Here is a 27,537-nt window from a genome sequence, read left to right as displayed (position 1 = left end):
CGCCAAAAGGACGAACAAAGGATCCCCGACCTGGGTTAGGAGTGTAGAGAAAGACACGAGAAAGAAGTTATATTAAAGTTCTGGCAAATAAAACCTACCGCAGTCAAGTTAATATTAAAATGCTTCGGCGGTATGTTAGAGGCTGTCAGAAAAAGTGGTAGCCTCGAACAATGGGAAAATCCCATAAGGAAATATTTGCGGTCGAATATTTATGGTAGTAACCACTGCCACCAGCCAGAAACTTTTGAGAGAGGGATTGTACGGTACCCTCTCGAAAATGAACATAGGGGGAAACTATTAACCCCTTCCAGTACCTCCATATTAAGATGGGTTGTACTGGTTTAGTTCATAGGATTTGACTAGTAAAGTCAATGGGGGCTTTACATGCCCTGGGAGACAGTAGTCACTCCCAGGGTATGGAGTCTATGTTTGGGGGTCGCTACGACACCCATGTGTACTGCTCTGAGGGTGCTGTGTAACACATGTGAATAAAGATGGTTCCTATGGGGTTGAGAAAGATCCCATAGGCATTAAACACAAAAATAGCCTAGAACACACATAGCAAAAATGCCTAAGAGTTCGAAAAAGAGTCTCACTCTTAGCAGGTATAAAGAAACAAACCCTTCAAATCCAGCAAAGCTGCTGGGGGACTCTATAGGTAAGGGAAATTATCCATAGAATGAGAATTCTCCCCAACACTAACCCAGTTGAAAGGGCGGGTGCTCCTCCCGAGCCCGGATCCCTCAACCTACATGCGTTGCTCTTCAGAGGATGAGATACGATGACTGGGACCTCTCTGATGAGGTACTCATGGTGCTACTTGCTGCACGCAGACTGTCCACACGATCTCTGTACACGTACAGGTGGAGAAGATGTGTGTTGTGGTGCAAGGACACTATTGCTTGCCCCACCACTACAGTGATGGAGTTATTTCTGTCACTGGCCTCTTCAGGCCACCACAGTCAAAGGATACCTGGTGGCTTTGTCTGTATTCAAAAGGTCCCCAGATCAAGGCCCAATTCCTGAAGGGAATCAATTCATCTCAGAACAGGTTATCATGCCATGTTCTTTCTGGAGAGGAACGACTGCTACCTTTTTTTGAAATATTTGCAAGGAACTTGGGGTTGGTCAACCAGACGTGGACTCCCTGCTCACTGTGCTCAGAGAGGTTGCAGCTTCACCTCACTGATGAGGCCCAACAAGGCTGTTTCTCTTTCTGAATGCTGTGATCTGTGCCTGCTCGCCCCAATGTCCATTCTACCAAAGGTTTGGCTGCTACCTCTAATGCTTAGATGGGTGCCTCTGTCTTAGACTTCTGTGAGATGGCTATGTTCACTTAAATGTCTCTGCCATGCATTACTGCTTGTATTCCTTATGATCTCACGAAACCTGTTTTTCTGAGGGTTATTTACTGCATTGGGGGTCTTTTAAAGATGAGGAATCTGTGGTAAGCATGAATCCATTAGAAAAACATATTGCTTAACTTTGGTAATCTTTCTGGTAGATTAGTGCTTTTTCACACAGATTCCTCATCAAGCTACCCCTCATGCTGAATGTAACCTCTTGTAATTATGCAGTTTCTCAGCCACTGAGTGAAGAAAATGAGTGGTACAGACCTTATTGGGAGTAACCAGGTTCCAGATGACACAGTGACATCAAATCTGAAGTCATGGATGCCAAAGGTGCTATCCAGAACCAGAGTGCATACCACCCCCAGTGGCTGGAAAAGTTGTTGACGCCGAATCCCTCCGCCTGTACATTTCTAAAATGAGGAATCTGTGAGAGAAATCACTAATCAATTAGAAAGAACATTACCAAAAGTAAGTAATTTGTTAATTGCTTCAAGTATGTGCACACACTATCAATCAGTATTATTTCATGGTTTGTTTTAGAATTTTATTTTCCTTTTCCTTGATTGACAGGCACTTTAGACAACAAACGGACAATCCTGATACAAATTGGAAGGTAAGAAGCAAAGCACTGAGATATGACTGTTCTTAATTCTTAAACTAAGAACATTTGATCATCAAGATGTTTAACACAGTTTGCAAGCCCATCACCATCAAATATATTTATTTTCTCATTGTTCCAAAGATTTGTATTTTATTTGTAATGAGGATACAGAAATAGGAAAATGTATTCAATATTAAACTTGGTCAATGCACTAATCTAACTAGCCTTGGTTGCAGATGCACATTCAGTGAACGAGACAGAAAAAGCTGCAATTATGACAGCAAAAGTGCCTGCTTTCTGTCAGTGATCTGGTTGAAGTAGCTTTAGGTTAGGGCTGGAGAGGTTTGAGAACATTGTAAATACCTCAGAACTGGTCCTGCAGTCTGGGTTACTTGCTTGTTCACCACTCATTTAATAATAACCACAATCTCAAATATTCATAATGAAACACACAAAAACATAACATGTTATATAATAAGCCACAATTAATGGAAACCTTATTCTAGAATGGTTAGGGCTTTTTCCCAAATGCATTTGCACTTGCTATGCAAACACTCCCTTTAGAACTCTTGCACAGGTGTTTTCGTTTGCATACTGCTATGATTAGTGTTATTTGACTAATACCTTTCTTATGCCTTTTCTCCTTTCAGCTGACTGAGGATTTCAATGTTGTATACAGTGAAGGACACAGCGAGCTCTCTGTGGGCGGAGTTTTTCTGCGGATCTTTATTTCCCAGCCAGCATGGGTTTTGCGGAAGCCTCGAGAATTTCTCATTGCACTATTAGAGAAGTTCACTGAACTGCTTGAAAAGAACAATCCTCACGTAAGAAAGCTTGCCAATCTTAACTTTTTTCTCAATCATTTATTTGAAAACTGCCTGGTTTCAAGATTTTAAAATGATGCTTGAAACATAAATATCTGTTTATTAAACCCCCTATAAACATTCCACTACCCCTTTAATGTTTCCTCAACATGCTGATGACACCATCTCTATACCCTGTTAAGAATACCCAAATGTGTAACGCTCCCCAAATAGAGGCTGGTACTTGGTCACCAGGGCAGTTGTCTGTGGGCCCCCAGACCCAGCAGAGATAGATTCTTGGGCATTCGCCCAGTTGTACTTGTGACTTATGTTTAGATAAGACGTGTCTCGGGTCCAAGGGTATTGCTGAAATGACTTCTTTAATATTCACTACAGAGTGGGGTCGTGGCCAGCAGCCATGTGAGGAGGATGTACTCTCTAGGAGCTCCTGCTGATCCGGCAAAGAGAAGCTGTGCTAAACAACTCATACAAGCCTGAAATAACTGGGAATAAGTGTACAGTAGCATGAAACGCCCAGGAAGCTGTAGACCGGGAGTTTAAGCTTGGAAGCACTACCCGAAGGAAGTTGCACCGTGCAGCAGTGGCCAACGAGGAGGAAATAAGATGGCGGTGGAGAACTTGAGGAATGCGAAGAACGAAGAGGGCTGGTAGACCGCTGCTGGCAGCAACAGTACGGTTGCTGGCAGATCAAAGTGGGTAACATAGTGCCACAGACAAAATAATCCCACGACCCTAAGGTCGAAGTGGCCGGACTGCAGCAGCAACATCGCTGCATGGATGGTGAGACGCGGCGACGAATAAGGTGGCATGCCCGAAGCAGTCTGTCAAACGTGTGCAGGCGATTTGACCAGCAGGAAGTTGCAAATACTATACCGCCATCAGCGGACGTGATCGGAAAGGCTACAGAGCGGTGGGGAAGACGAATCCCCCGCCCCCAAGGAGCGATTGAGGCGACAACCGAGATAGCGGGTGCTAAACGGAGACCGGAGAGGAGTTAAGAAAGTACCGGAGAAAGCAGTAGGGAGTGGAGGGCCCAGTATGAGAGTCGCTTCAACAACTATATTGGAAGAGTGCACCCCCACCATTATGGCATCTACAGAGCATAACCCCTGAATAGCAAAAGACTCTTAAACAGGATAACACTGCCTAAAGTTGTCGATGGAGTCCCTCCCACCCCTCGGTGGACATTAGGACGCGAAGCCATGCTGGCAGGCGCCGTACAAGGAGCGTGAGGAGTTATGACCACAAAGGGCAAACCTGAGGCCACGATAGACTGCAGGCAAAATAGTACTAGCGAGGGTGTTGCACAACATCCCCCACACCGGCATCTTGCATAACAACTATAGACGAAGTTGCAGTAGGACGAACACACCAGTGCAGATTCCAGATGGGACAACACCCTCTGGGGGAACCTACCCCCACCATACTGAATTTTCCGCCTGAGAGAGTGCAAGACAGATCCGCAGTCGTGAGATCAGACCCACGAGGGGAAGGTCCATCATTAGAGCAGTGGAGTGGCTCCCGAATAGCAGACTCCCACACATTTGCCTTGCCATAACGCAAGTGAAGCCCATTGACAGAGCTACGCCTGGACTAGTGACTCTTGAGTAGAGGCCAGTAACCACCACGACCATACCACCAGGGAAGGGCAATAGAAATAGACGGAACAAGTGGATTGGCATGCGGGGCATGCACAATGAATATGCGGCTGCCAGCGGACAAGGCCAAACACGCTGTAGAGGGGGACTGTGAATGTGAACTCCTCTCTTCCCCTGGACCCGCTCCCACCGGGCTGTGACGGCGGCCGTGGAAGCGAGGGCCGCATCGAGACTGGGAGAAAAGGCCAGTAGTCACCAGAGAAAGCCGAAGGAGTGGAGGTAGGGGGGCCCCAGTGCAAGAGCTGCTAAAACAACTATATGGAAATAGGGTGCCCCCCATGTTTGTGTGTTCCTAGATATTTGCTATTTGAACGTGAAGGGACTTGGCACAGGTGGGCAGCTGGGGTGTGAATCCTGTGAGGTTCATAGAGAGCCAGGTCTTGATGCAAGGGTGTTTGCTAGAAGTAGGAATTCAGTCTTGCCGGGGTTGAGCTTCAGGTAAGCACTGGATATACAGTACTAGATCAATATGAGCCAGGCCTTGAGCCTGTGGATGTCTTCGATGGAGGATATCTTGAGGGAGATCTGTTTGTCATGTGCATATTGGTGAATATGGGTGGTGAATGGAGCGAGGAAGGTCAGAGCGGTTCCATGTAAAGATGAAGATTACGGGGGACATTATGGATCCTTGCAGGACTCCACAGATGGTGGGTAGAGTTGGTGATCTGGAAGAATACATTTGCACAAACCGTTGACGATTCACATGGTAGGATTTTAATCAGCTGAGGACTATCTTGCTGATCCCCATGCAGTGATGTAGCTTGTTGGTGGTCTGCTGTGTCAAATGCTGCTGAGAGGTCAAGGAGAACTAGGAGGCAACAATGGCCGTCATCTAGCACCTTGATGGTAGCCGCTACTTTGCTGCATCTGTGTCTGGAAGCCAGATTGGTAGGACTGTCGGCGGTTATTGGTATCAATGTGTTGGAGGAGTTGCATGGTCACTGCTTTCTTAAGTATCTTACCTAGGAAGGGAAAATGGGTGATGTGTGAAGGTAGCTAAAATGGCGAAGTTGCTGCACGTTTAGACTTCCTCGTCGACGAGCACTGTGGCCTCGGCATCTACGTAATCTGGATTGACGACTGGCACGAAGGGAACCCTGTCATCTGAGGGCCGTAGTTCGTCCACTCGTTCACCGTCAACCCTGTCATTCAACGTCGTCGGCAGCGTCCTCGTCGACGAGCCCGAAGATTTCCTTGTCAACGATACAACCGTTGTCAAAATTGTCGTCGTCTACGAAGACTCAATCGTTGACACCATCCACCAGACCGGCGGTACTGTTTTTTGTCACGTCTGCAGGCTCTTCAACGACTGCAGGCACCATCTCAACAGTCACAACGGCTAGCTCAAGGGTAGCATTGCCTCCAAGGCCTTCCTCAGTCCCGGCTGGGTCTGTTCCGTCTGCACTACCTTCTCCAGGTGCACCTATGCTAGGCACCTTCCCGAAATGTTGCAGCAAAGAGAGGGAGGCACCTCCAGATCTCTTTTCTACCAAAACCCACATGGGCCCCTCATCTGCCTGCCATATCCACTGTGAAACTTCCCAGTGTTGTGTGTCCAGCCCCTGTTTCTGCTTCTGCCATCCTGTCAGAGGAGGAAGAGGAGGAAAGGAGTCTTTGAAGAAATCAAATGACACCCTATGGAGGGTGGTGTTGGCCTGCTTCCACAGCAGGCCTGCAGCCTACGCAGCCGCTTCAGCCTGCTCGCCCTATGAGCCCCTGACCTCATGCACCAATCATGACAACTCAGGCTCCGAGAGATCCATTGCCAAGAGATGTTTCTTTGGACATTCTGTTGACTCTCCACACTCTGGTCTCAGAGCTTCAGCACCTACTACTGCCTGTGGATCCTGGTAATCATGTGGTTCTGGGTCCACCTCCTGTGACTAGTCCATCAAGACTGTCTTGGCCCCACCTGCTCCAGTGCCTGTGATCCCATAGCCAAGTCCTGTTCCACGACCCTCTATTTGCAAAGTTGGTCCTGATAGGAACAGACACTAATACAGACACCAACCCAGATGCAGATGGTACCCAGGGAACGGATGAGTTTGATGACTACGTCCCTGCAGACGTTGAGCGTCCAGATGTAGACCTATCATCTAGGGACTCTCCCCCGGATAAAGTGGGTGCTTTCCAGGTGATGGTTTCCAGAGCTGCCAAGCTTTCCAGCCTGGTTCCAGAAGAAAAGGAGGGATTCCTTTTCTAGCGCTGTGCATCCTGCAGAAGGACTGTGGTCTCAGTCTTGCTCTTGAATGATGTCTGGGAGGACGGGCTGCTGGTGATGCAGAAGCCCTTTCTCTGCCTATTAAAAATGAGAGGCGGACAAGAAATCTAGGGTCACGGAGACAGCTCCTAAATGCATCGGGGGCAATCCAACATCGGACTGCCGCAAGGAAGAGGTAGTCTAATCTTTCATCCTCTTGCTTAGTCCTGCCTGACCTGAAGGGAAGGAAGCTGGATGCGGCTGGAAGACGCATAACCACACTGCGGCTTCTACAGTCAAGGCTGCTAACGCCCTAGCCATCCTTGCACGCTACGACCGAGAACACTGGTACAAGTTGGGACCCATCCTCGATTTCCTGCCATAGGACAAGAAAGCAGAGGCAATGGCCATCTTTCAGGAAGGGGAAGTGACATTTGACCATGCAATCACGGTCGGGCCGAGGGCAGCACATTTCAGGCAGGATGTCAAAGCCAATGTGGTCGACGTGCCTTCCTACGAGGATAACCTTTTCGGCAAGGCAGTGGATGAGTCTATTCTTACTGTCACGACCGACACAGACACAGAACGCTTGTACCCAGCGTTGTCCTTTGCAAGCCACCAGGTTGCAGACGCAGAAGGAAGCCTGACCAGGCCCAGCCCCCCGAGCACCCCAGTGGGAGGCTGGCAACTGTTTGTCGACATGTGGCGCATCATCTCCACGGGCAAATGGGTGCTCGACGTCCTCGAGCAGAGACAATCTCTGGAGTTCCTAGACAAATGCTCACGCATTCCTCCCGTGGAAAAACAAAAATAGCACCGAGCCACACTCGTCAAGTTCGGGCCATGCTCCTGAAAGGGGCAATAGAACCAGTCCCGCTGGGGCACCGGAGACTGGTGGAGGCCCATGCTGGACTTGCTTCATCTCAACGAATTCCAAAGTCCCAGAAATTCAGGATGGTCACGTTACAGCACGTGCTCAGCAAACTGGAAGAGGGAGATTTCCTGCCGACGCTGGATCTGAAGGATGCATATTTCCACATTCACATTCACCCAAAACATTGGATGTTCCTAAGGTTCATCATCCAATGAAAACATTACCATTCGAGGGGATTGGGTCCTCCGACGTATTCCATATCTATGACATGTAATCACCACAGCTGTGCTGCTTGGGAAACTTTTTTCGGCGTCTGCGTCCTGCGTCGATGACGTCGATGCGCCGTCGTCGAGGGCCTCCTCCGACGTCCGATGTCATCTGATGTGATAAGTAGGACGCACGACGCCCGTAGCCTCAGTTCCGTTTTTTCCGCGAACGTGTTGCTTCGTGATTCTCGGTTCACGCCTCGACTCTTTTGAGTTCTGTTCTTCTCGGTTCTTCGAACCTGTTCGTTTTGTGAAAATCCTTCGTGTGAAGATGTCTTCTACTTCGTCTTCGACCCCGCGTCCGGGTTTCAAGAAGTGCGGGGAGTGTGGGTCCAAGATGTCGGTGACGGACTCGCACAACGCCTGCCTCTGGTGCCTCGGGGAGGTCCACGACACGGATGACTGTATCGACTGCCAGTCGCTCACGTCCAAAGCCTTACGCGAACGTAAGAAGAAGTTGTCGGTAGGTCGGGTGTCCAAGCCCAGGAAGTCGAAGTCTGCGGGGCTTTCGACGGATGATTCGAGGGGTGACTCTCCGCGTCATCGTCGGAAGTCTGGTGGGTCTCCTTCTAGGAGTCGGTCTCGCCACTCCTCAGCCTCTTCGAGGCATTCTCGGAAGCGCCGACACCGGTCGTCTTCCAGGTCCTCTTCGGAGGACTCTGCCCGGCACGTCGCTTACCCCACCAGCCGTGCGACGCCGGAGGAATGGGCTTCCTTGGGGAAGAAAATGCTGGCGATTCTTGAGTCGCAGGGTACTAAGCCGTCTGCGCCCCCGAGTGGGGTCGGTCGTGAGAGGTCGAGAGACACCGCTCGCAAGAGTGGTCGGCACGAGTCACGGGAGAGGTCCCGTTCGGACAAGGGGACTCGTTCTCGACGTACCCGTTCCAGGTCCCGGTCCTCGACGCGTTCGAGACCGTGTGCACCTGTGCGGTCTTCGAGGAAGACATCGACGTCTGAGGCGTGGAGGGCGTCGACAGGCTTTCTCGAGGCTCCGGCTCCGAGGAAGTCGTCGAAGCCGTCGACGCTCAGGTCGTCGAGGGACACGCTCGGGGCTCCGGCCTCGAGGGCTGTGTTGACGCCGCCGATGCTGGAGGCGCTGCATCTGACGTCGACGCCGATTTCCTCGACGTCGACGCCGATTTCCTCGACGTCGACGCCGATTTCCTCGACGTCGACGCCGATTTCCTCGACGTCGACGCCGATTTCCTCGACGTCGACGCCGATTTCCTCGACGTCGACGCCGATTTCCTCGACGTCGACGCCGATCCTCTCGGCGCCGACGCCGGTTCTCTCGACGCCGGCGCCGATTCGCTCGACGCCATCAACGCCTTTCGTGTCGGAGGTACCCCGTGGCACGGGTGGACCCCCTAGGAAGGCTCTGGTTAAGAGCAAGCACTCTCGGGTGCCTTCTTTTCGCCACCTGGACTATATTTCAGAGGCGGATGAGGATTCTGATGGCCTGGTTCTTAGTCGGGTTCCAGATGACATTGTCTCGGGCCATAGTCAGTTTGTCGATTTGAGACAGTCACTGCATGATGCCAGTGGACTGGACAACTCTCCGGAGGTGGAGTTTTGTAGGCCTGAGCCTGGCTCTCATGTCGATTCCTCGTACCGGCGCCTTATGGCTAGGGTTTCCGAGTACTTGGGTTGGTCTGCCCCCCCCATGGGAGTTTGTGCAGGATGATCTGACAGACATCCTTGATGTTGGTCCCCCAACTGATCCGGTACTGCCGTTCCATATGGCTTTACAGAGAAGGGTGGCGGCGGCTTGGACTGCTCCGGAGAGTCTCCCGGCGGTGGGCAGATCCTTGTCGTGAAAATACCGTCCAGCCAGTAGCGACCCCTGCTACTTGACCAGGCACCCCACTCCGGAGAGTTTGGTGGTGCAGGCGGCCACGGCCCCGGCAAATCAGGCGTCGTACCCTACCATCCCTCCTGATAGGGACGACAAACGTTTTGATGGCTGGGCGAAGAAAGTGTTTTCTTCTGGTGGTATGGCGCTTCAGGCGGCCAACTCCATTTGTGCCTTGTCTCGTTTCACACACACTCTGTGGAACTGTGTTGCGTTAGCGGCTGAACATATTCCCGAAGGGGACGAACGGGATGGTTTCCTTGCTATGGTCCAGGATGGTAAGGATGCCATGTGTGAGTCCGTTCAGTCGGGTTTGGACTTAGCTGAATGCGTCAGTAGGTCCATGGCGGCGAGCACCGTGATACGCAAGTTTGCGTGGTTGCGGAAGTCGGGGTTTGCTCCTGATGTGCAGTCTCGGCTCCTCAACATGCCCTTTGACGGTGAACACCTTTTTGGCAGCAAGGCTGACGAGAGCCTTGAGAGGTTGCAGACCTCGAAGGCTGCAGCGAAGTCGTTGGGCGCTGCAGTTCGCCAACCTCCGCCTTTTCGTCCTAGGGGACAGCAGTGGAGGGGTGGTTCCTTTCGCTATTACTCGTCCTTCAGTAAAGCGAGAGGAGCTGGCAGTCAAACAGGCCAACGCAGGGGTACCAGAGGTGGACGACAGGTTACCCGTGGTGCCAAGGCCGCTCGGGCAGTTGCCTCTTTGCCCTCAGGTAACGCCGCGGCCGCTCCCTCTCAGTCATGAGGCCATGTCCCATGGTTCGCCGGTTGGGGGAAGGCTGGCGCAGCATCTTGTAGAGTGGCGTGCCATTACTTCAGATGTGTGGGTTCTGGAAATCATAGCCCACAGCTACTGCCTTCCCTTTCGGCACAGGCCTCGCGACAATCCACCGGGGAACCTCTCTTTGCAGAGTCCGGATCCGCTCCTTGCACAGGAAATTCAAGCCCTGCTGGAGAAAGGCGTCATAGAACTGGTGCCTGTAGCGGAGAGGAACAAGGGATGGTATTCCCCTTATTTTTTGATTTCGAAGAAAGACGGGGGATTGAGACCCATCATGGACTTGCGCGGTTTGAACAAACTCCTCAGGAAGGACAAGTTCAAGATGGTTACTCTCTCTCAAGTCCCCCAGGCCCTTCAGCTTCAGGACTGGTTGGTGTCACTCGACCTCAAGGATGCTTACTTCCATGTGCCGATCCATCCCAAGCACAAGAAGTACCTGAGGTTCGCGGTTGGCGACTCGCACTTTCAGTTTCGGGTCCTGCCGTTCGGATTGACCTCCGCCCCGAGGGTTTTCACCAAGCTCATGGTGGTGGTGGCAGCGCATCTCAGGCAAGGGGGGATTCACGTCTACCCCTACCTGGACGATTGGTTGATCAGGGGGAGCTCTCCCGAGCAAGTCCTGGATCATCTGTCCGTCACCTGCCACTCCCTTCACAGGCTGGGCTTCTCCCTCAATTTAAAGAAGTCCCATTTGACGCCAACACAGCGGCTCCAGTACATCAGAGCAGTGCTGGACACTTCCCTGGGGCAGTGTTTTCCTCCCCAGGTGAGGGCTCTTCACATTCAGCAGATGGTGCACAAGTTTCAGCATGCCCAGACGCTCCCAGCGTTCGAGTTCTTGAGGTTGCTCGGCCTCATGGCATCCTGCCTTCTTCTGGTGCCAGAGGCTCGCCTGCGGATGAGATCTTTGCAGTGGGCGCTCAAGACGCAATGGTCACAGTCCTCCGGCAGGATGTCGGACCCGGTTCAGGTGCCGCCCTCGGTCGCCCGGGACCTATTGTGGTGGGCCGTCGAAGGCAACTTGATGAAGGGGGCTCCATTTTGGCTTCCCTGGCCGGAGGTGACAATCGTGACGGATGCATCCCTCACAGGTTGGGGAGCTCATGCCAACGGGCTGACAGTCAGCGGTCGTTGGTCTCCGTCGGAGTCCAGACTCCATATCAATCTGTTGCAGGTGAGGGCCGTCGGGCTAGCTCTGAAGGCTTTTCTGCCGACTGTGCGAGGAAAGAGTGTCCTGATCCTGACGGACAACACAGTGGCCATGCACTACCTCAAAAGGGGGGGGGGGGGGGCAGGGTCACTTCCTCTGTGCAGGGAGGCGATGCAGCTCGAGTTCTGGGCCATCCAGCAGGAAGTTTCGATCTCGGCAGTTCATCTGGCCGGAGACGAAAACGTGACGGCGGATGCTCTGAGCAGGCAGAGCACGATCTCTCACGAGTGGGAGTTGGCTCAGGAGATTCTCCTGGAGATCTTCGCCCTTTGGGGGACCCCTCAAGTGGATCTCTTCGCCTCCAGTGTCAACCGGAAGTGCGAAAGGTTTTGCTCGCGGGAATTTCCTCCAAAAGGAGCCTTGGGAGACGCGTTCGTGGTGGGGTGGTCATTCCCGCTGCTGTACGCATTTCCTCCAGTCCCCGTCATCCCGCAAGTGCTGCGGAGGTTACGGAAGTTCGGTTCCCGGATGATCCTCATTGCTCTGGCGTGGGCTCGGAGGACGTGGTACCCGGACCTTCTCGACTTGTCCATCTGCCCTCCGCGTCGTCTTCCCTACCGAGACGATCTGCCCTCACGGGAGGGGGGGTCAGGTTCTCCATCCAGAGGTCGGATCCCTCAACCTTCACGCTTGGCTTCTGAAAGGTTGAGGTATAGGAATTGGGAGCTCCCTGAAGACGTGATGGAGGTGTTGCTTTCGGCCCGAAGGCCAGCAACGAAGTCTCTGTACCGTTGGCGTAAATTCTGCGACTGGTGCAGAGTTCTGAATGTGGATCCTTTTGCATGTGACATCCCCATGGTTCTGTCCTTTTTACTTTCTTTGGCCCACAGGGGCTTGCAAGTGGGTACCATTAAAGGTTACCTGGTGGCGCTGTCCATCTTTAAGCGCTCGTCTGAAGAGTGTTCTTACTTTAAAATCCCTTTAATTTCACAGTTTCTGAAAGGGCTCACTAATGTATTCCCTCCGTCACCTTTCCTGGTGCCCGGTTGGGATTTGAACCTTGTTCTTAAGTTTCTTATGGGTGCTCCGTTTGAGCCTTTACATTCTTGCCCTTTGAGGCTGTTAACTCTGAAAACTGTGTTTTTAGTTGCGGTTACTTCCGCTCGCAGAGTGAGTGAGTGAGTTACAGGCACTTTCAGTTAAGCCACCCTTCACTGTATTTCACAAGGACAGGGTTGTCCTTAGAGTTCATTCTTCTTTTCTTCCGAAGGTAGTGACGGAATTTCATTTGGCCCAGAAGGTTGTTCTTCCGGTATTCCATCCTCCTCTGCATCCTGGTAAGGAAGAGGAGAGGCTCCATAGGCTTGATCCTAGGAGAGCTTTAAGCTTTTATGTTTCACGCATGTCCCGGGTCAAAGTGGACGATCAACTCTTTATTGGTTACGCTGGAAAGCGTTTGGGGAAAGCTGTGACGAAACAGACTTTGTCTCGCTGGATTATTTTGGCCATCTCGGAGTGCTACCGCTTGGTGGGTAAGGACCCACCGGCTGGCTTGCGGGCCCATTCTACCAGGGGTATGGCTGCGTCTACTGCCCTGCAGAGGGGTGTTCCTATTCGCAACATCTGTGATGCAGCTACCTGGGATTCAGTGCATACATTTGTACGTCACTATTCCCTCGATTCCATCCGTGCACAGGATCTGGCCTTTGGCAAGGCGGTCCTTTTCTCTGCTATTTGATTGGCTATTCTAAATTCTTTCCCTCCTCCTTGCTCTGGTACTGCTTTGGGAGTCTGTCATAGATATGGAATACGTCGGAGGACCCAATCCCCTCGAAGAACAAGTTATTTTCTTACCTGGTAACGTTCTTTCGATGGGATGGTCCGACGACGTATTCCATATCGCTCCCGCCCTGCCTTCCCCGCTGCAGAATTTCTTTTGCGATTGCAGCTTTCGTTCCCAAGGCTTTGTGTCTGACTGGCAGTTGACTAGTGTCACACGTTCTGGGGGAAAAAACTACAACTGAGGCTACGGGCGTCATGCGTCCTACTTATCACATCGGATGACGTCCGACGTCGGAGGAGGCCCTCGACGACGGCGCATCAACGTCATCGACGCAGGACGCAGACGCCGAAAAAAGTTTCCGAAGCAGCACAGCTGTGGTGATTACATGTCATAGATATGGAATACGTCGTCGGACCATCCCATCGAAAGAACGTTACCAGGTAAGAAAGTAACTTGTTCATTTAAGGCGTTACCCGTCTGCCTCAAATCGGCCCTGAGGGTGCACACCAAATGCTTGACCACAGTGGCAGCATTCCTACTAATTAATAATAATAAGTAGGGTTAACAGTTGACAGCAGCCTCGCCCGGTGCAACAGAGTCAACCCGTCGGGCAGCAGACCTGGTCTACAGCACCGTAGAGGTATTCTGGTGGTAAGTCAGTAACAGTATTGGTCGAGTCTGGAGGCAAGTCGGGACAATGCAGCAGCTCCAGCTAACACTGAGGCCACACCAGCCGAACAGTTGTGTACTAGTCTGGGGCTGATACTATCTTTAACAATGTTGAAGGAGAAATCAAGGGAACCGAGCCATGAAAGCAAGATCGATACATATGCCACTACTGCAACTCTGCGTGCCACTGATGGAGGATCAGCGCCTGGGAATACAGGTCTGCTGCCCCATCTGACTCAATCCACTTGTCAGATGTGATGACTGCAATTCATGCTTCTAGAATGGCCCTGGTGGCCAAGGTAGATGCCATCGGCATAGACGTGAACATCTTGCGTCAAGACCACCCCAAGATCTCTTCCAGATAGGGTGATGTGGAACAAAGAGTCTCGGATATGGACAATGCAGTTTCCAAGATGCAACAGAAAATCTTGGACCTCCAGGGGAAGACCAACTTACTTGAGACAAATGCAGGGGGCAGGTCCACAAGGAATAATGTCCGCATTGTGGGTGTCCCAGAGTGGGTTGAGGGCCATTATATCGACTTGAACCTTGAGAAGTGGTTCCAGTCCATCGTGGGGCCCACGGGCCTCTCCAGCTTTTTCTCCATTGAGCAGGCGCACATAGTCCCAGCTCATGCACCAGCTCCGGGTGCCCCGCCACGCATATTAATCGCTGGACTCCTGAACTATAGAGACGGTGATGGTGTCCTGCAGGCGGCACATGGAAAGGGGCTTTTTGGAGTTGGACCGCTCTAAATTTGCAATCTTTCTTCACTTTACGAGAGCGGTTCACAAAGCCACGCTATCATTTGAGGCTGTAAAGGAGAAATTATGAGCGATGGGCATCAAATATACTCTCTTCTTCCCAGGCATCCTCAAGATCTATGGTAAAATCTTTTTTTCTTCAATGATCCTCAACAGGCTTGGGACTGGGCTGAATTGCTTACTGACGAACGCTCGGCCAAGGGCCGGTGCCTAAGTCATAGGTCAGCCAATGGGAGAAAAAACGCCCCCAGTTGTTGCCCTCTTCCTCGCACAATGGATCTCAGAACAAAAGAGCAATGCCTCAGGGCCAAGCGAGATCACCTGATGGTTGCTACTCATGACACGAACAGACCCTATCTCTTAATTTTCTGTTTCTTTCTCCATTGGAGCTTTTTGCCCTGTTTACATGGATGGTTGTATCCTTGCTTTTGCGTGTGCTTTTGCTGATTAATGCCTTACTGTAGTGAATTCTAAGAGTCTGACACATACTCTAGCATTAACCCTCAGGGCTTTTGCTGATATATTTCTTGTTTAATTAGTTTGTTTAGGTGACTGACACATTCTGATGTATGTATAAGGTGTGTGGGATTGTTGGGTAGTTATTAGGATTTGTTTTTAGTGGGATATCTACATACTTTGTGATTTCTGTGACCATTGGTTTGTTCTCCTTCCCATGTGATAGGAGTGTTGATATGTACTCGTACAAAGCACCATGAGTTTAAGTGACAAAAGGATAAAAAGGGCGACAGACGTAGGCCATCTGTTGGAGATGTATCTTTCAGGAGACGTATCTTGCAGGAACTGGGTCAAGAGTCTTTTGTAAGACTATTATGAGGGAGCGTTTCATGCTGGCTTTGTGAGAGGCTCCAGGGGAGTGGGGGTGGGGGCTCATGATACTGTTGCGCAAACATACACCCTTGATATTGAAGACCGTGATCACTGATGTTAGGGAGATATATATTCTCCTCTTTGGCTTGTTCAAGAGGGAAGTGGTAGGTTTGCTTAATGTTTATGCTCCCCCGCCACCTAACTCTGCATTGCTCATAGAACCTCAAGATCTACTGTTTATACATATGGTTGACTGGTAGGAGGGGATTTTAATGTCATGGATTGAACCCTAGATCGATGTACGGACACAGTCCCCAACTAGCCTTCACAACTATTTAGGGCCACCGGAATGGTGGATGTGTGGCTTGTACTTCATTCACCATCTTCAGTCAATGTTATTCCTTCTTTTCGGGGGTCCAGGACTACCTTTCTTTGTCTAATGCTGATATTGTCTGTCTCTCTGATCCTTGTTTATTTTCCCATAGGCAGCTCAGATCACTCTCCGCTTCTTCTAACGCTCTGCCAGCTACAGATCACGCACTGTGGCGCTTGAGCGCATACTATTTTGGATTTCCTGACATCATGAAACTCCTTGTGGATAAAACTAATGAGTACTTCGAGCTGAACCAGCCGCCGATGAACACTCCTGTAATACAATGGGAGCAGTACAAATCAGTGATTTGGGGGAGAAGCCATTTCGGCCTTCGCAAATCGATAAAAAGATAGGGTATGAAATCTCCATACCTTGGAGTTAGAGGTGTCCCATCTGGAACCTTGCTATATAGCTGAACAATCTCCAGAGACACTGAGATTGCTGTTGCCAGCTAAGAGGGACTCTTATAGTAACTGCACAACGGATACAGCTCCCCTATCTGATCTGGCAACCCGGGCTTGGATATAAGAAACTGGGGACAAAGCATGGAAATTGTTTGCTTAGCTGGAGAGGATAGAGGATGAGACCGCAAGTGTCCTGGAACGGGTAGAAGTGTGTGGAAGCACAGAGGAACAGCGGTGGAGAAACGAAGGAAACGTCAACCCAGAAGAAGAGAGGAGAAACGTGAGCGAGAGTTGCAGACACCAAAACGAAGGACTGGTGCCCGACAAGAGATCCATGTGGGCTGACCTCAACGTGGCAGAGAGAGGAGAAGCCCCGTAGCGCAGAGGCCCGGGGCAGAGAGGAACTAGCAGCAAACTTAGGTGGACAGACTTGGCTGCAGAAGAGGTAATAGGAGCCCCTGCGGGAGAGAGCAAAGCACACAGAAGAGCGAGGGGAGGAGGCGGCACAGGAGAGAGCTATGAGCGGAGAGGCCAGGGGGGGCAGGAGAAAGACACCAGAAGGAAACAGTGGCACAGTTGGTCCCTCACTGTCCCCTCCAGCCCGGGAGTGGGCATTTTGATGAACAAAAGTGCGGCAAGGCAGTGGAGGGATCCAGGGGAGTAACTGGAAGGCGCAGAGGTTGACTGGCCCCTGGGAAGCAAGACATTTGGGGTCAATAACCCCCTAGGAGACTCAGACAGCCCCAAGAACAATACTTGAGCAATCAATTATGAAATAGTCATCTAAAACGGTTTTTCTGGGAAAATAGACCAACACAATATGTATTACTGAGACCACATCTGAAAGTGGCAGGGTTTGGCAAAGAAAACAATTATTTTGTTTTGTGAAAGAAATTTGTACATCTCGTAATGCAAGCTTGTCAGCTGTTGTTGAATTGTTTTTATTTACTTTTGTAAAGGCTTATTCAGCCAAAACAAATATAAAAAAAAAATATACAATACTTGAGCAACAAACAGCAGCAGAGTTAAAACAATCCCAGGGGCACCATCAGACATGGACAAAAAGAGTGTAAACGCTGCTGGAGCCAGCACCACCAGTGACACCCAGGCGGGCAGACTAGGCTGCAGCGGAGGGCAGAGGAGCCCCTTGTGAGAGAGGGGGCAGGCCGCGGAAGAGCGGGAAGAGGAGGCAGCAAGGGAGAGAGGCCGAGTGCGGAACGGAGAGGCCAGGGGGACAGGAAAAGGACACCAGAGGGCAATTGTGGAGCAGTTGGCCCCTCGCCAGCTCCCCTACCCCCGTAGTGGGCGCCTGGCAAAAGAAATCGTGGCAAAGCAACAGAGGAGCTCGTAGAAGCGGCTGGAAGGTGCAGAGAGTGACAGGCTCCCAGGGAAAAAGACATAAGGGGCCCGTAGCACATTTTGAGACTTAAACGTAGTTTTGAGAACAACACTGGGGCAACAAACTGCAGTGGAGTTTAAACAACCCAGGGGCACCATCAAACACGGGATAAGAAGGGTATAAATACTGCAGTGAGGAGAAGCTAAACACCAAGCACTGAAAGCTTTTCCGCAAACGCTGCAGAATAAATAGGAGGAAGTAGGGCCTGGACAAGACAGACATGAAGTGGGAGTGGGAAGTACAAAACACTGCTACCCAACGGCCAAACACGGACCCCGGGGCGCCATCCAAGCGAATAATAAGGGCAAAGAGCACAGTACAGACAAGACAGTGGCAGAAGCTACAGACACCACGGCAGATAAGGAAAGCAATGGAAGAGTTGGAAAGGAGAGACACTCTGGGTCAGACACCCGTGGAAAGGAACTAGGGTGCAGAGTCAACAGCGGAGGCTGGACATATAGAAGAAGGGGGGAAAAGACGCAGACAGGGGGAAGAAAAGAAGAAAAGAAAGGAACCAGACGAGAGCAAAGAAGGCATCTAGGTTGGCAGCAAGGAAAAATGGACACAATGACATAGCAGCCTGGGAACCAAGGAGGGTCAACAAAAAAGGCCCCGAAGGGGAAAATAGTGACAGAGATTGACATGTCTCTCTTCTCCACGAAGGAAGACTCAGGACACATCTTGGCAGAATTGAAGGCCCTCAGGGGAGATCTACAGGCCTCGCTGACTGACCTAACAAGCAGGATGGCCACCGTAGAGAGCAAGGTAGAGGGCCTAGAACACAATCAGCTCAACGTAGATTTGGTGGAAACGAGGCTTGACGCCAGGATGACTGAGCTGGAGCTCAGAGAAAAGGAAGTGATGCTGAAAATGGACGATTTCGATACTGGGCCTTAAAGAGATGGCAAGGGAGACCCCAAGGCAAGTGGAGGAGAGGATACAAGCTCTAGTGCACCAACTTTTTTTTAAGGCAAAGGAGGCAAACCGGTGCATCGTGAAAGAGCGCACAGAGGGAAACGATACGGGAGCGGCCCCCGCTCCATAGTGGCAAAATGTCTGAGCTACAAGAACAAAACAGAAGCTCTAAGGTTATGATTGCGTAGAGACTGCAGGCCCCTCACAAAGTGGCTACAAGAAAGATGGGCCTACCCATTTTCACTGCAATTCGAAGTAGAGGCAGTAGACTACCGTATAACCTCAGCGGACGAAGCAGAGCAAGCCCTGTGTTACCTCACGGCAGATATGGAGGTTGAACTGAGGGGTCCTGAAAGACCAACCACAAGCAGGGAAACCCAAGACCTACACCAGACCCGCAGAGGAGAAAAAGAGGACAAACAGGTGGAAAATACATGTGTTTGAACATGCCATCGCCTCACATGACTCCCATGACACAGAACAGCCGCAGGAGAATAACTCCCGAAAAAACACTGTGTGACGGCTGGAGAGACATTTGCGATACCAGGTGGAAAGCAAAAGTATGAAAACTGAATGCTGGAGGGAGAAAAACTCCTCCTCTCCAAGGTGGCCCTCTGTAGAAAAGAGGGCGTCTTGACGACCTTTATAGAACACAACAGGTTAAAATTACAAACAGTTACAAAGTTGACAAGGGGTATTGGTAACTGGGTGGACACCAGGGAGGAGGGTAGCAGTCAGAGAAAAGTTATATTCCGCGCCAGGGAACATGAGGCAGGGGAAGAGTCACTAACAATACAAAGGAGAGCAAGGGGGAACAAACACAATTGGGAGAGGTGAAGTTAACAGGTGTCTGGTTGTGGAGACATTAAATGTAAAAGGCCTAAACTCCCCAATGAAGAGCTCTCTAGTCGCAAGGGAATTCCGTAAGGCCTCCCTAGATGTGCTTTTTTTTGCAGGAAATGTGACAACTGCAGGGGGAGGAGCGGGCGCTAAGAGGGTTGGGGATAGGACAGGTCCACTGGCCGTCTGGGACGATCAAAAAAGGCAGAGTGGGAATTGTCATACATAAACATTGCAGACTACGTGAGTGTCTAGCCACAAAACTACTGGAGGGAAGACTGCTGATACTGCAGGGCACCTTGGGAGCCAGAGTATTGGCAACGGTATATGCGCCCAACCAGGGGCAAGCAAAGTTCACACAGAGAGCACTTAAGGCAATACAAAGGCCAAAGGCCGACCTGTATATTATTGGGGGAGATTTCAAATCCTGGGCGAATGAAACATGGGATTGAAATGCAAAGGGGGAGGAAGGGCCTGAGAGAGGAGAAGACAGATTAGGACACCTAGGGCGGACAATAGCACATGGTCTAGTGGACGTGTGGAGAAAGCGACATCCACATGAGAGAGGCTATACCTTTTTCTCAGCCCCACACAAATCGTATATTCCTAAATAGGGACCAGGGGACAAGGGTGATGAACTGCAGTATCAGACCAGTGGGGTGGACCGACCATGACATGGTTCAAATGAGCTTAGATATAGAAGTATTGCACAGGCCAGATAGAAGCTTGGGCTGTAATGAATTGTTCTGGAAAGACCCTCTTTTTGCGGGCCAATTGGCCAAAGCAATAACAGAATATTTTGAGATAAATGACACCGGGGAGGTACGTGCAGGGGTAGTTTGGGATGCAGGGAAGGCAACTTGGTGGGGGCTCTTGATTAGAGAGGGTGTGCGATGGAAAAGGGAGAGACATCTGCAGGAAGAGAGATTGCAAAAAGATAGTGGAGGGGGGAGTAAAGGATGCACGCCATGGAGGGAAACATAGATGAGAATGAGGGAAGAGTGTTAGGGAGAATTCTCTCTTTAGGCTGAATTTCCTAACCTAGTGAGTCCCCCAGCAGATTTGCTGGATTTCTGGAGTTTGTTTTTTTAACTCCTGCCAAGAGTGAGACTCTTTTTCTCCCACTCTTGGACATGATTTATGGTATTCCTTTGACTGGTAATGTGTTTTATGGGCTATGGGGTCCTTTACTCCATAGGGTCTCATGTGTTTTTACTATGTGTGTTACACAGCACCATCTGTGCAGTAACACGGGGGTGTCAAAGTGACACCCCACCCTAGACTCCATACCCTGGAACTGACTACTGTCTCCCAGGGCATGTAAAGTCACCATTGGCTTTACTAGTCCCAAATTATTAACAGAAACCAGTACAAACCATCATATTGTGGACGTACTGGTCAGGGCAATCGATTGCCCCGGGGTCTGTTAATCGAGGGGGCACGTCTCCGTCCCCCCTGATCGAGTTTTGGCTGGTGGCAGTGGAAACTACTTTTTATATTCAACCGCTAAGATTTCCCTATGGGATTTTCCCATTGTTCGAGGCTACCAACTTTAATTATTTAATTCTCATAGCCTCGAACATACTGCCGGTTTATTTAATTAATATTAATTCTCCGGTTGGTATTTTTTGCCAAGACTCTATTCTAAAATGGCGTTTGTGTTCTCTTCTGTGACTCCAACCCAAGTCGAGCCCTTTGTTCCACTTTTTGGCGGGCTTCTCCACAGAAGCCTCCAAAAGTGTTGCCACTCTGTCTGAGTACCACAGGGGGTGTGGGAGGGGGTTTAGGCACCCTGGACTGAGTTACCTTGGTAACTCAAATCGCACTCTTGTGTGATTGGCCCAAGTGGTGAGCCGGCCGGCTCACCACTTAGCATGTTTGATTGACAGCTAGGCTGAGTGAATGGGGGTATGCTGCATAAAAGCAGGGCTTTGGGGACTGGAACTTCAGAAGTCGCCACAGGACCTGAGAATCCGACGAGGGAGAAGCTGAGCCGACCTACCACGACGACACCACCGGTGGAGCCCTGCGGAACCGACTCACCACATCCCGGCGACAGAGAAGATCTCCCGGCTGGAGAGGCTTCTTCCCCTGACTGGTGGGCACAACCAGTTTACCTTTCTTTCTTCGCACCCCAGACCGGTTTGTGGTCGAACTGCCCGTGCCAAGCACCCCGGCGGCCGGATAGCCACTCACCACTGAACCGCGAATCAACGGACCGCTCCTTGTACCTGAGAAACTCTGCGGCTGGTTTCTTCCCTGGCAGTGCAACGGACTCCTGTCTTCCTCCACGACGAGATCCTCTCCTCCCACAGACGAAGCACCGACTTGCATCCGCTGCCAGGAACAACTGCCCCCGCTGGAGTGTTCTCACCACTTTAAGGTACCGTGTCCGCCAGGCCTCCCTTTCTAAAGATTGCTACAAGCTAATAATAACTCCTTAACCTTCTGGACTGGGCTGGCCGCCTTGACCCTCTAACTGGTCCCTTTCTTTGGTCCAACTCCTTTTTGAACCATTACAAGACTTTTGTGCACTGCAAAAGTGTGACCTTGGACACATTTCGTTTCGATCCTCTTAAAGCGGATCCGGCCTACTGACTCTGAATTCATGGTTTCACTTTGCCTTCCTCTCTTGTTATGTTCTTGTAAAAGTGTTGGGATCTGTTTGAATTTGTTCTCTGCTTTTCTCTCCCTTTTTAAAACGAACTATTATAGTGCTATCTACGTTAAGCAATCACCGCTGTCTGAAAATAAGTGGGGCTTTACTCAAGACTTGTCTAATATTCTTTTAAGGGAGTGTATATCTTTTAGTGACCGTGTTTTTTTTTGTTTTTAAACTTCTTTTTTTATTATTATTGCGATAGCTACGAAGAGCAAATAAAGGTCAACAATGACAATAGATAAACATAGAAAGAGGAAAGAGTCGAACAAACCACACCTCCTCCCCCCCCGTATCACAGCACCCAAGAGCCTCACTTCGCAGCCGCCTTTCTCCCTTGAGGTCTCAACCGAAGATGTCCAGGAGTTTAAGTCTTTGCGGGCACCATTGTTTCCGGAAGTCCCCCTTTAAGTATTCCAAGGTCTCTCCCCAGTCTTCGCAGAAGGACTCCAGTTTATTGTCCGCGGCATATGTGGCCCACTCTAGCGCAACAATGTCTCAGATTTTCCTCAGCCAGTCTTGCTCCGTAGGGATCGTTGCCCCCTTCCACCTCTGCGCAATGAGGGTTATCGCCGCCAAGGTGAACATCACTGACGCCTTAGTGCGCCTGCTTCCTATGCCCTCCCCCTCCAACCCACTCTTCCCCAGCAAAATCTCCCGAGGATCCCAAATGGCACCCCCCCCCCCAACGCCTGGGCAGTGGCCCGTTTGATTCTGTCCCAGAAAGGTTGGATGACGGGACAATCCCACCATATATGTGGGGCCGTGCCCCTCTCCCCGCACCCCCTCCAACACTCCCCCGGGATAGCAGGGTACATAGCATGAAGACGGTCGGGGGTGTAATGCCAACCCATCATGCACTTATACCAAACCTCCCGTACCTGGATTGCCTTCGCGATCCTGGGGATCCGTGCCCACAGCCTCTCCCAGCAGTCCGTCTGGTCCATTCGGACCCCTGAATGCCGCTCCCAGTCAGCCATATATGCCCAACCCGTGCACGGGCGGCCTTTCTCTAACTGCTTATACAAGGCTGAGATAAGGCCCTTAGAGCCCTCATGGGATGTTAGGAACTTTTCAAAGTGGGTTAGCTCCCTAGTCGCCACCCGCCTCATGACCGGAGACATCACCCAATGCCTAATTTGGAAATACCGATGCCTCTCCCTCTCTCACAAACTAAACTCTTTTTTGCATTCCTCAAATGTTTTCACTCTATCTCCGATGAATATGTCCCTCAGAGTCTTGCATCCCCCCTCCTCCCAGCCCCGAAACGCTCCACCCTCCATTCCCGGAGTGAAATCCCCGTTCTGAAAAATAGGGGTGAACAGCGATGGAAAAGTCGTGGTCCCCCACTTTCCTACAGCCCGATCCCAGCCATCCGCTACGCTTTTCGTAATATCGCTCAAGTAGAGGTGCGTAGGTCACAACCGTCGCGGGAGCCAGAGAACCTCCCCCAGATGATGCCGAGCCACCACTCTGTCCATCTTCACCCAATGCTTCAAGTAATCTTTCGAAAACCATTCTTTGATTACCCAGAGCTGTGCCGCGTCATGGTAGCGACGAAAATCGGGGAAGGCCAGGCCCCCCTCTCTCCCTAGAGGTCATTAAAAGCTGTCTGGATAGTCGCGAGATCCTCCCCCCGCCACACAAAACCCCTGGTCAACCTATCCAGCCTCTGAAAGAAGCTCTCCGGGACCCTCAACGGGATGGCCTGGAAAAGGTAGAGCAGCCGGGGGAGTATCACCAGCCTAAGAACAGCCCCCCTGCCCAGCCAAGAAAGAGGGAGAGCACCCCACCTCTGTAAATCTTTTTTAATGGCTATGAGAGCAGGCTCGTAATTTGCGCCATACCAACCAGCCAGTGAGGAGGTGATCCTCACTCCTAGGTACCGTAACCCAGAGGGGCTCCACTTGAATGGGGACAGCTCCCTCACCTCCCTCGCCTCCTCTCCACCCAGCGAGAGATTCATCAGCTCAGACTTCTGGAAGTTAACCCGCAAGCCCGAAACTTCTCCAAAAGTAGATAGCAGCAATACGCAGGCTGGGAGAGATTCTCTCGGCTTGGTCAGTGTGAGCAGCATATCATCGGCGAAGGCCGCTACTTTATGCTGCTCCCCTCCGAAGGGAATCCCAGTGATTTCCGCTGTCTGGCGTATCGCCAACAGAAGTGGTTCTAAGTAAATGGCGTAGAGTAACTGGGAAAGGGGGCACCCCTGTTTTGTCCCCCTCCGAAGCCTAAAAGACCGGGACATCTCCCCATTAATTAGGATGCGGGACGTGGGGTTTTTATAGTTTGCAACAACCAGGTTAATAAATCCTTCCCCTAGCCCCATTTTCTCCATCACCTGGAATAGGAACGACCACTCCATCCGGTCAAACGCCTTCTCGGCATCTAGCGCCAAGAGGATCACCTGGGTGGGTGTCTTACGGGACTTCTCTACTAAATGCGCCAGCCTCCTAATGTTATCAGCGGTTTGCCGTCCCACTACAAAACTCGACTGATCTTGGGGAATCAGAGAGGGAAGATGCTTCTCTTGGCGCCTCGCCAAGATCTTTGTGAAGATTTTTGCCTCTGTATTGATAAGAGCGATAGGGCGATAAGAGGTACATTCCTCCGGGTCCTTCCCAACCTTGTGAATAAGGGTGATCTTGGCCTCCTCCATCGTCAGGGTGATTCCGCCCTCAGCGCAAAACGAGTTGAATAACTGCGTCAGTTGCGGGACCAAAAGGTGGGAGAATGCTTTATAAAACGAGGACGAGGCAGGGAAGCCATCGGGGCCCGGAGCCTTGTTCCGGGGGAGGGAGACGATAATTGATCTCACCCCATCCTCGGTGATAGGTCGGCCCAGCTCCTCTGCCACCTCCCTGGAAACCCGTGGAAGGGGCAAGTTCCCCAAGAACTTCCTCTGTGGGAGAGGGGCCGGTTCCGGAGAGGAGTAAAGGGCCTCATAAAACTCGACTACTCTCTCCTTTATCTCTTCAGCATGAGTTAGTCGCCCACCCCCTTGGTCTCTAAGGGCCAGGATTACCCTCTGTTCCCTTTGTCCCCTCAAGAGGCGGGCTAGGAGGGGGCCTGCTTTGTTGGCTTTAGCGTAAAAGTTTTGCCTCACCCTCAGCATAGCTTCTTCCGCCTTCTTATTTCTCAGAATCCCTAGTTGACCCTCTGCCAACCTATACGCTTTAAAGACCTTCCTCGTGGGGGTTTCCCGCAGTTGGGCTCTAGCCTCCTCCACCTCCCGTTCCAGCTGGATCTCCAGCTCCCTCAATCGTTTAGTCCTCTCCGCCTTCAAGGCGATGAGGTCCCCTCTCAAGGTAGCCTTAAAAGCATCCCACCTGGTGTTCAAACTCGTGTCCGTGGCCGCGTTTCGCACAAAAAAGCCCTGAATCCTGTCGTCCAGCTCTTTGCATATCACCGGGTCCCTTAGAAGCTCCCCCGGGAATTTCCATCCCCACACCCCGGGCCTGCGCCTCCCCAGCCTCAAGTCCATTTGTACTACTCTATGATCGGCAATTCCTAGAGGGCCCACCTCCACCGACTCCACCCCTCCCATTAGACTGGCGGAAATCCAAATATAATCAATTTGGGATTGTGACTTGTGAACATCAAACAGGAATGTGAATCCCTCCTCGCCTCCTCGCAGCGAGCGCCAAACATTGCGGAGGCCAGCCCCTGCCCATCTTTCCCTCAGTTGGGGGGAGGCCACGCTACCCCCACCTCTCTCCGCGTCCAGAACGGTCTCCAGCCCTATCCCAGGCCAAATTGAAGTCCCCCATCAAAATCACCTGGCCCCTGGCGAAATTCTCGATGATGCTCAGGATATCTCGTAAGAACTGGTCTTGACCCACATTCGGTGCGTATATAGACGCAACGGTATAGCAAGAATCCCTTATAGTCCCCCTTACCACCACATATCTCCTGTTACTATCCCTGAGAACCTCCTGCAGCTTAAAGTCAATACTCCCTCCAAAGACAAGGGCTACACCCCCCCTCTTCGTAGGGCCAGACGCAAACCATATCAGGGGAAAACCCTTAAGACGCAGCCGCGCCTGATCCCGCCTCCTCAGGTGAGTCTCCTGCAATGCCAACACATCTGGCTTGTGAGACCTAACAAATTGTTCCAGCTTCATACACTTAAGGGGGGAGTTAATCCCCCTCACATTATGTGTTTGCCACTTAAAGATATCAAGCGGGCATATTGTGCCGTTACCGGGCGACCCCCAGAGGCTCAGGATGAGATCTGGCTACCATTCCCCGCTTCCTGTCTGGAACGGGACCCCACTCCTCCACACTCGCCCGCGCTACCGGGACCGCAGGGCATCGCTTCCCTGTTGGGTGCTGTGACCACCATTCAAACCTCCCCCCCTTCACACCCCCCCCTTTCCTTCCTCCGAGAGAATAGCCCTCCCCTTCCCAACCCTTCGCCCTCCCAACCCCAACTTGGGGGGGGCGGACCGAAAACCCCCCCCACACACCCCCGGACTCACTTGTCCTTGCACGATCCAAGAAGTACTCCTCCGCTCCCCTCCCGACTCCACTAATAGCCAACATCCCACCACCCCCTTTTAGTATTTCATCCTAGTTCAAATCTCCAAAGTCATCCTAATCTGGATTCCCTCTCCTCTTCCCCTTCCCAAGCGGCCCCCCCTCCTCCCTCCTGCGGCCTGCTTCGGGGCCTTTTCTTCCTTGCTTTATCCCCCACGGTCGACCAAGCCCAAGGTCTGATCCTGTCCCCTTGAATCGACTGGGTCGAGCGGGCTCCCCCAGCACCCCCCCCTCTCCCTCTAGGTGAAGGTGGATGACCGCAGCCGCCTCCTGCAGAGAAGTGGCCCTCCTTTGAACACCCTCCCACTCGAACACCAGCCCGAATGGGAAAGTCCACCTGTACCTGACATTTTTCCTAGCGAGTTCTCTGAGGACAGGTCGCATGGCCCTCCTTTTCAGTAGGGTACTGTTCGCCCAATCCTGAAATAGAGTGATCGCCTGGCCCTTATATTGGACCGGTTCACGACACCTTGCAGCACGCAGCACCGCCTCCTTTTGGGCATAGCGCGCAATCGCAGCCAGAACATCCCGGGGTCTAGCGTCAGGGCCGCGGACGAGCCGGCCCACTCTGTGCACCCTGTCCAGCTCTATTGCCTCGGGGTCCTCCTCGCCCAGCAAGTCCATGAAAATTCTCTGAACTTCTCCCTTCAGGTCCCTGTCCGCCACCTTCTCCGGCAAGAGTTTAATACTAATATTGATCCGCCTCGACCTATTTTCGAGGGCCTCCAGTTGAATTTCTAGGTTGCGAGTCGCTAGGTCCAGGCGATCGATAGCCTCCCCGTTGGCCATTCCATCCTTTTCCACTT

At 51.5% G+C, this 27,537-nt stretch overlaps 1 protein-coding gene across 3 annotated transcripts in view; it reads left to right on the top strand.

The window, feature by feature from the left end:
- The window catches only part of DNAJC13 (DnaJ heat shock protein family (Hsp40) member C13), a 2,820,731-nt gene that overhangs the window by 2,506,256 nt on the left and 286,938 nt on the right, over positions 1–27,537 (top strand). For all 3 annotated transcript variants that reach the window (XM_069648714.1, XM_069648713.1, XM_069648715.1), the window contains 2 exons: positions 1,923–1,965; positions 2,604–2,777. In XM_069648714.1, the coding sequence (XP_069504815.1) occupies positions 1,923–1,965; positions 2,604–2,777 (217 nt within the window). The remainder of the gene's footprint in view (positions 1–1,922; positions 1,966–2,603; positions 2,778–27,537) is intronic.

The sequence above is a fragment of the Ambystoma mexicanum genome, chromosome 2q (genome assembly GCF_040938575.1).
Source record: "Ambystoma mexicanum isolate Mex_15411 chromosome 2q, UKY_AmexF1_1, whole genome shotgun sequence".
Lineage (NCBI taxonomy): Eukaryota > Metazoa > Chordata > Amphibia > Caudata > Ambystomatidae > Ambystoma > Ambystoma mexicanum.
This window is presented reverse-complemented; position numbering and strand designations above follow the sequence as displayed.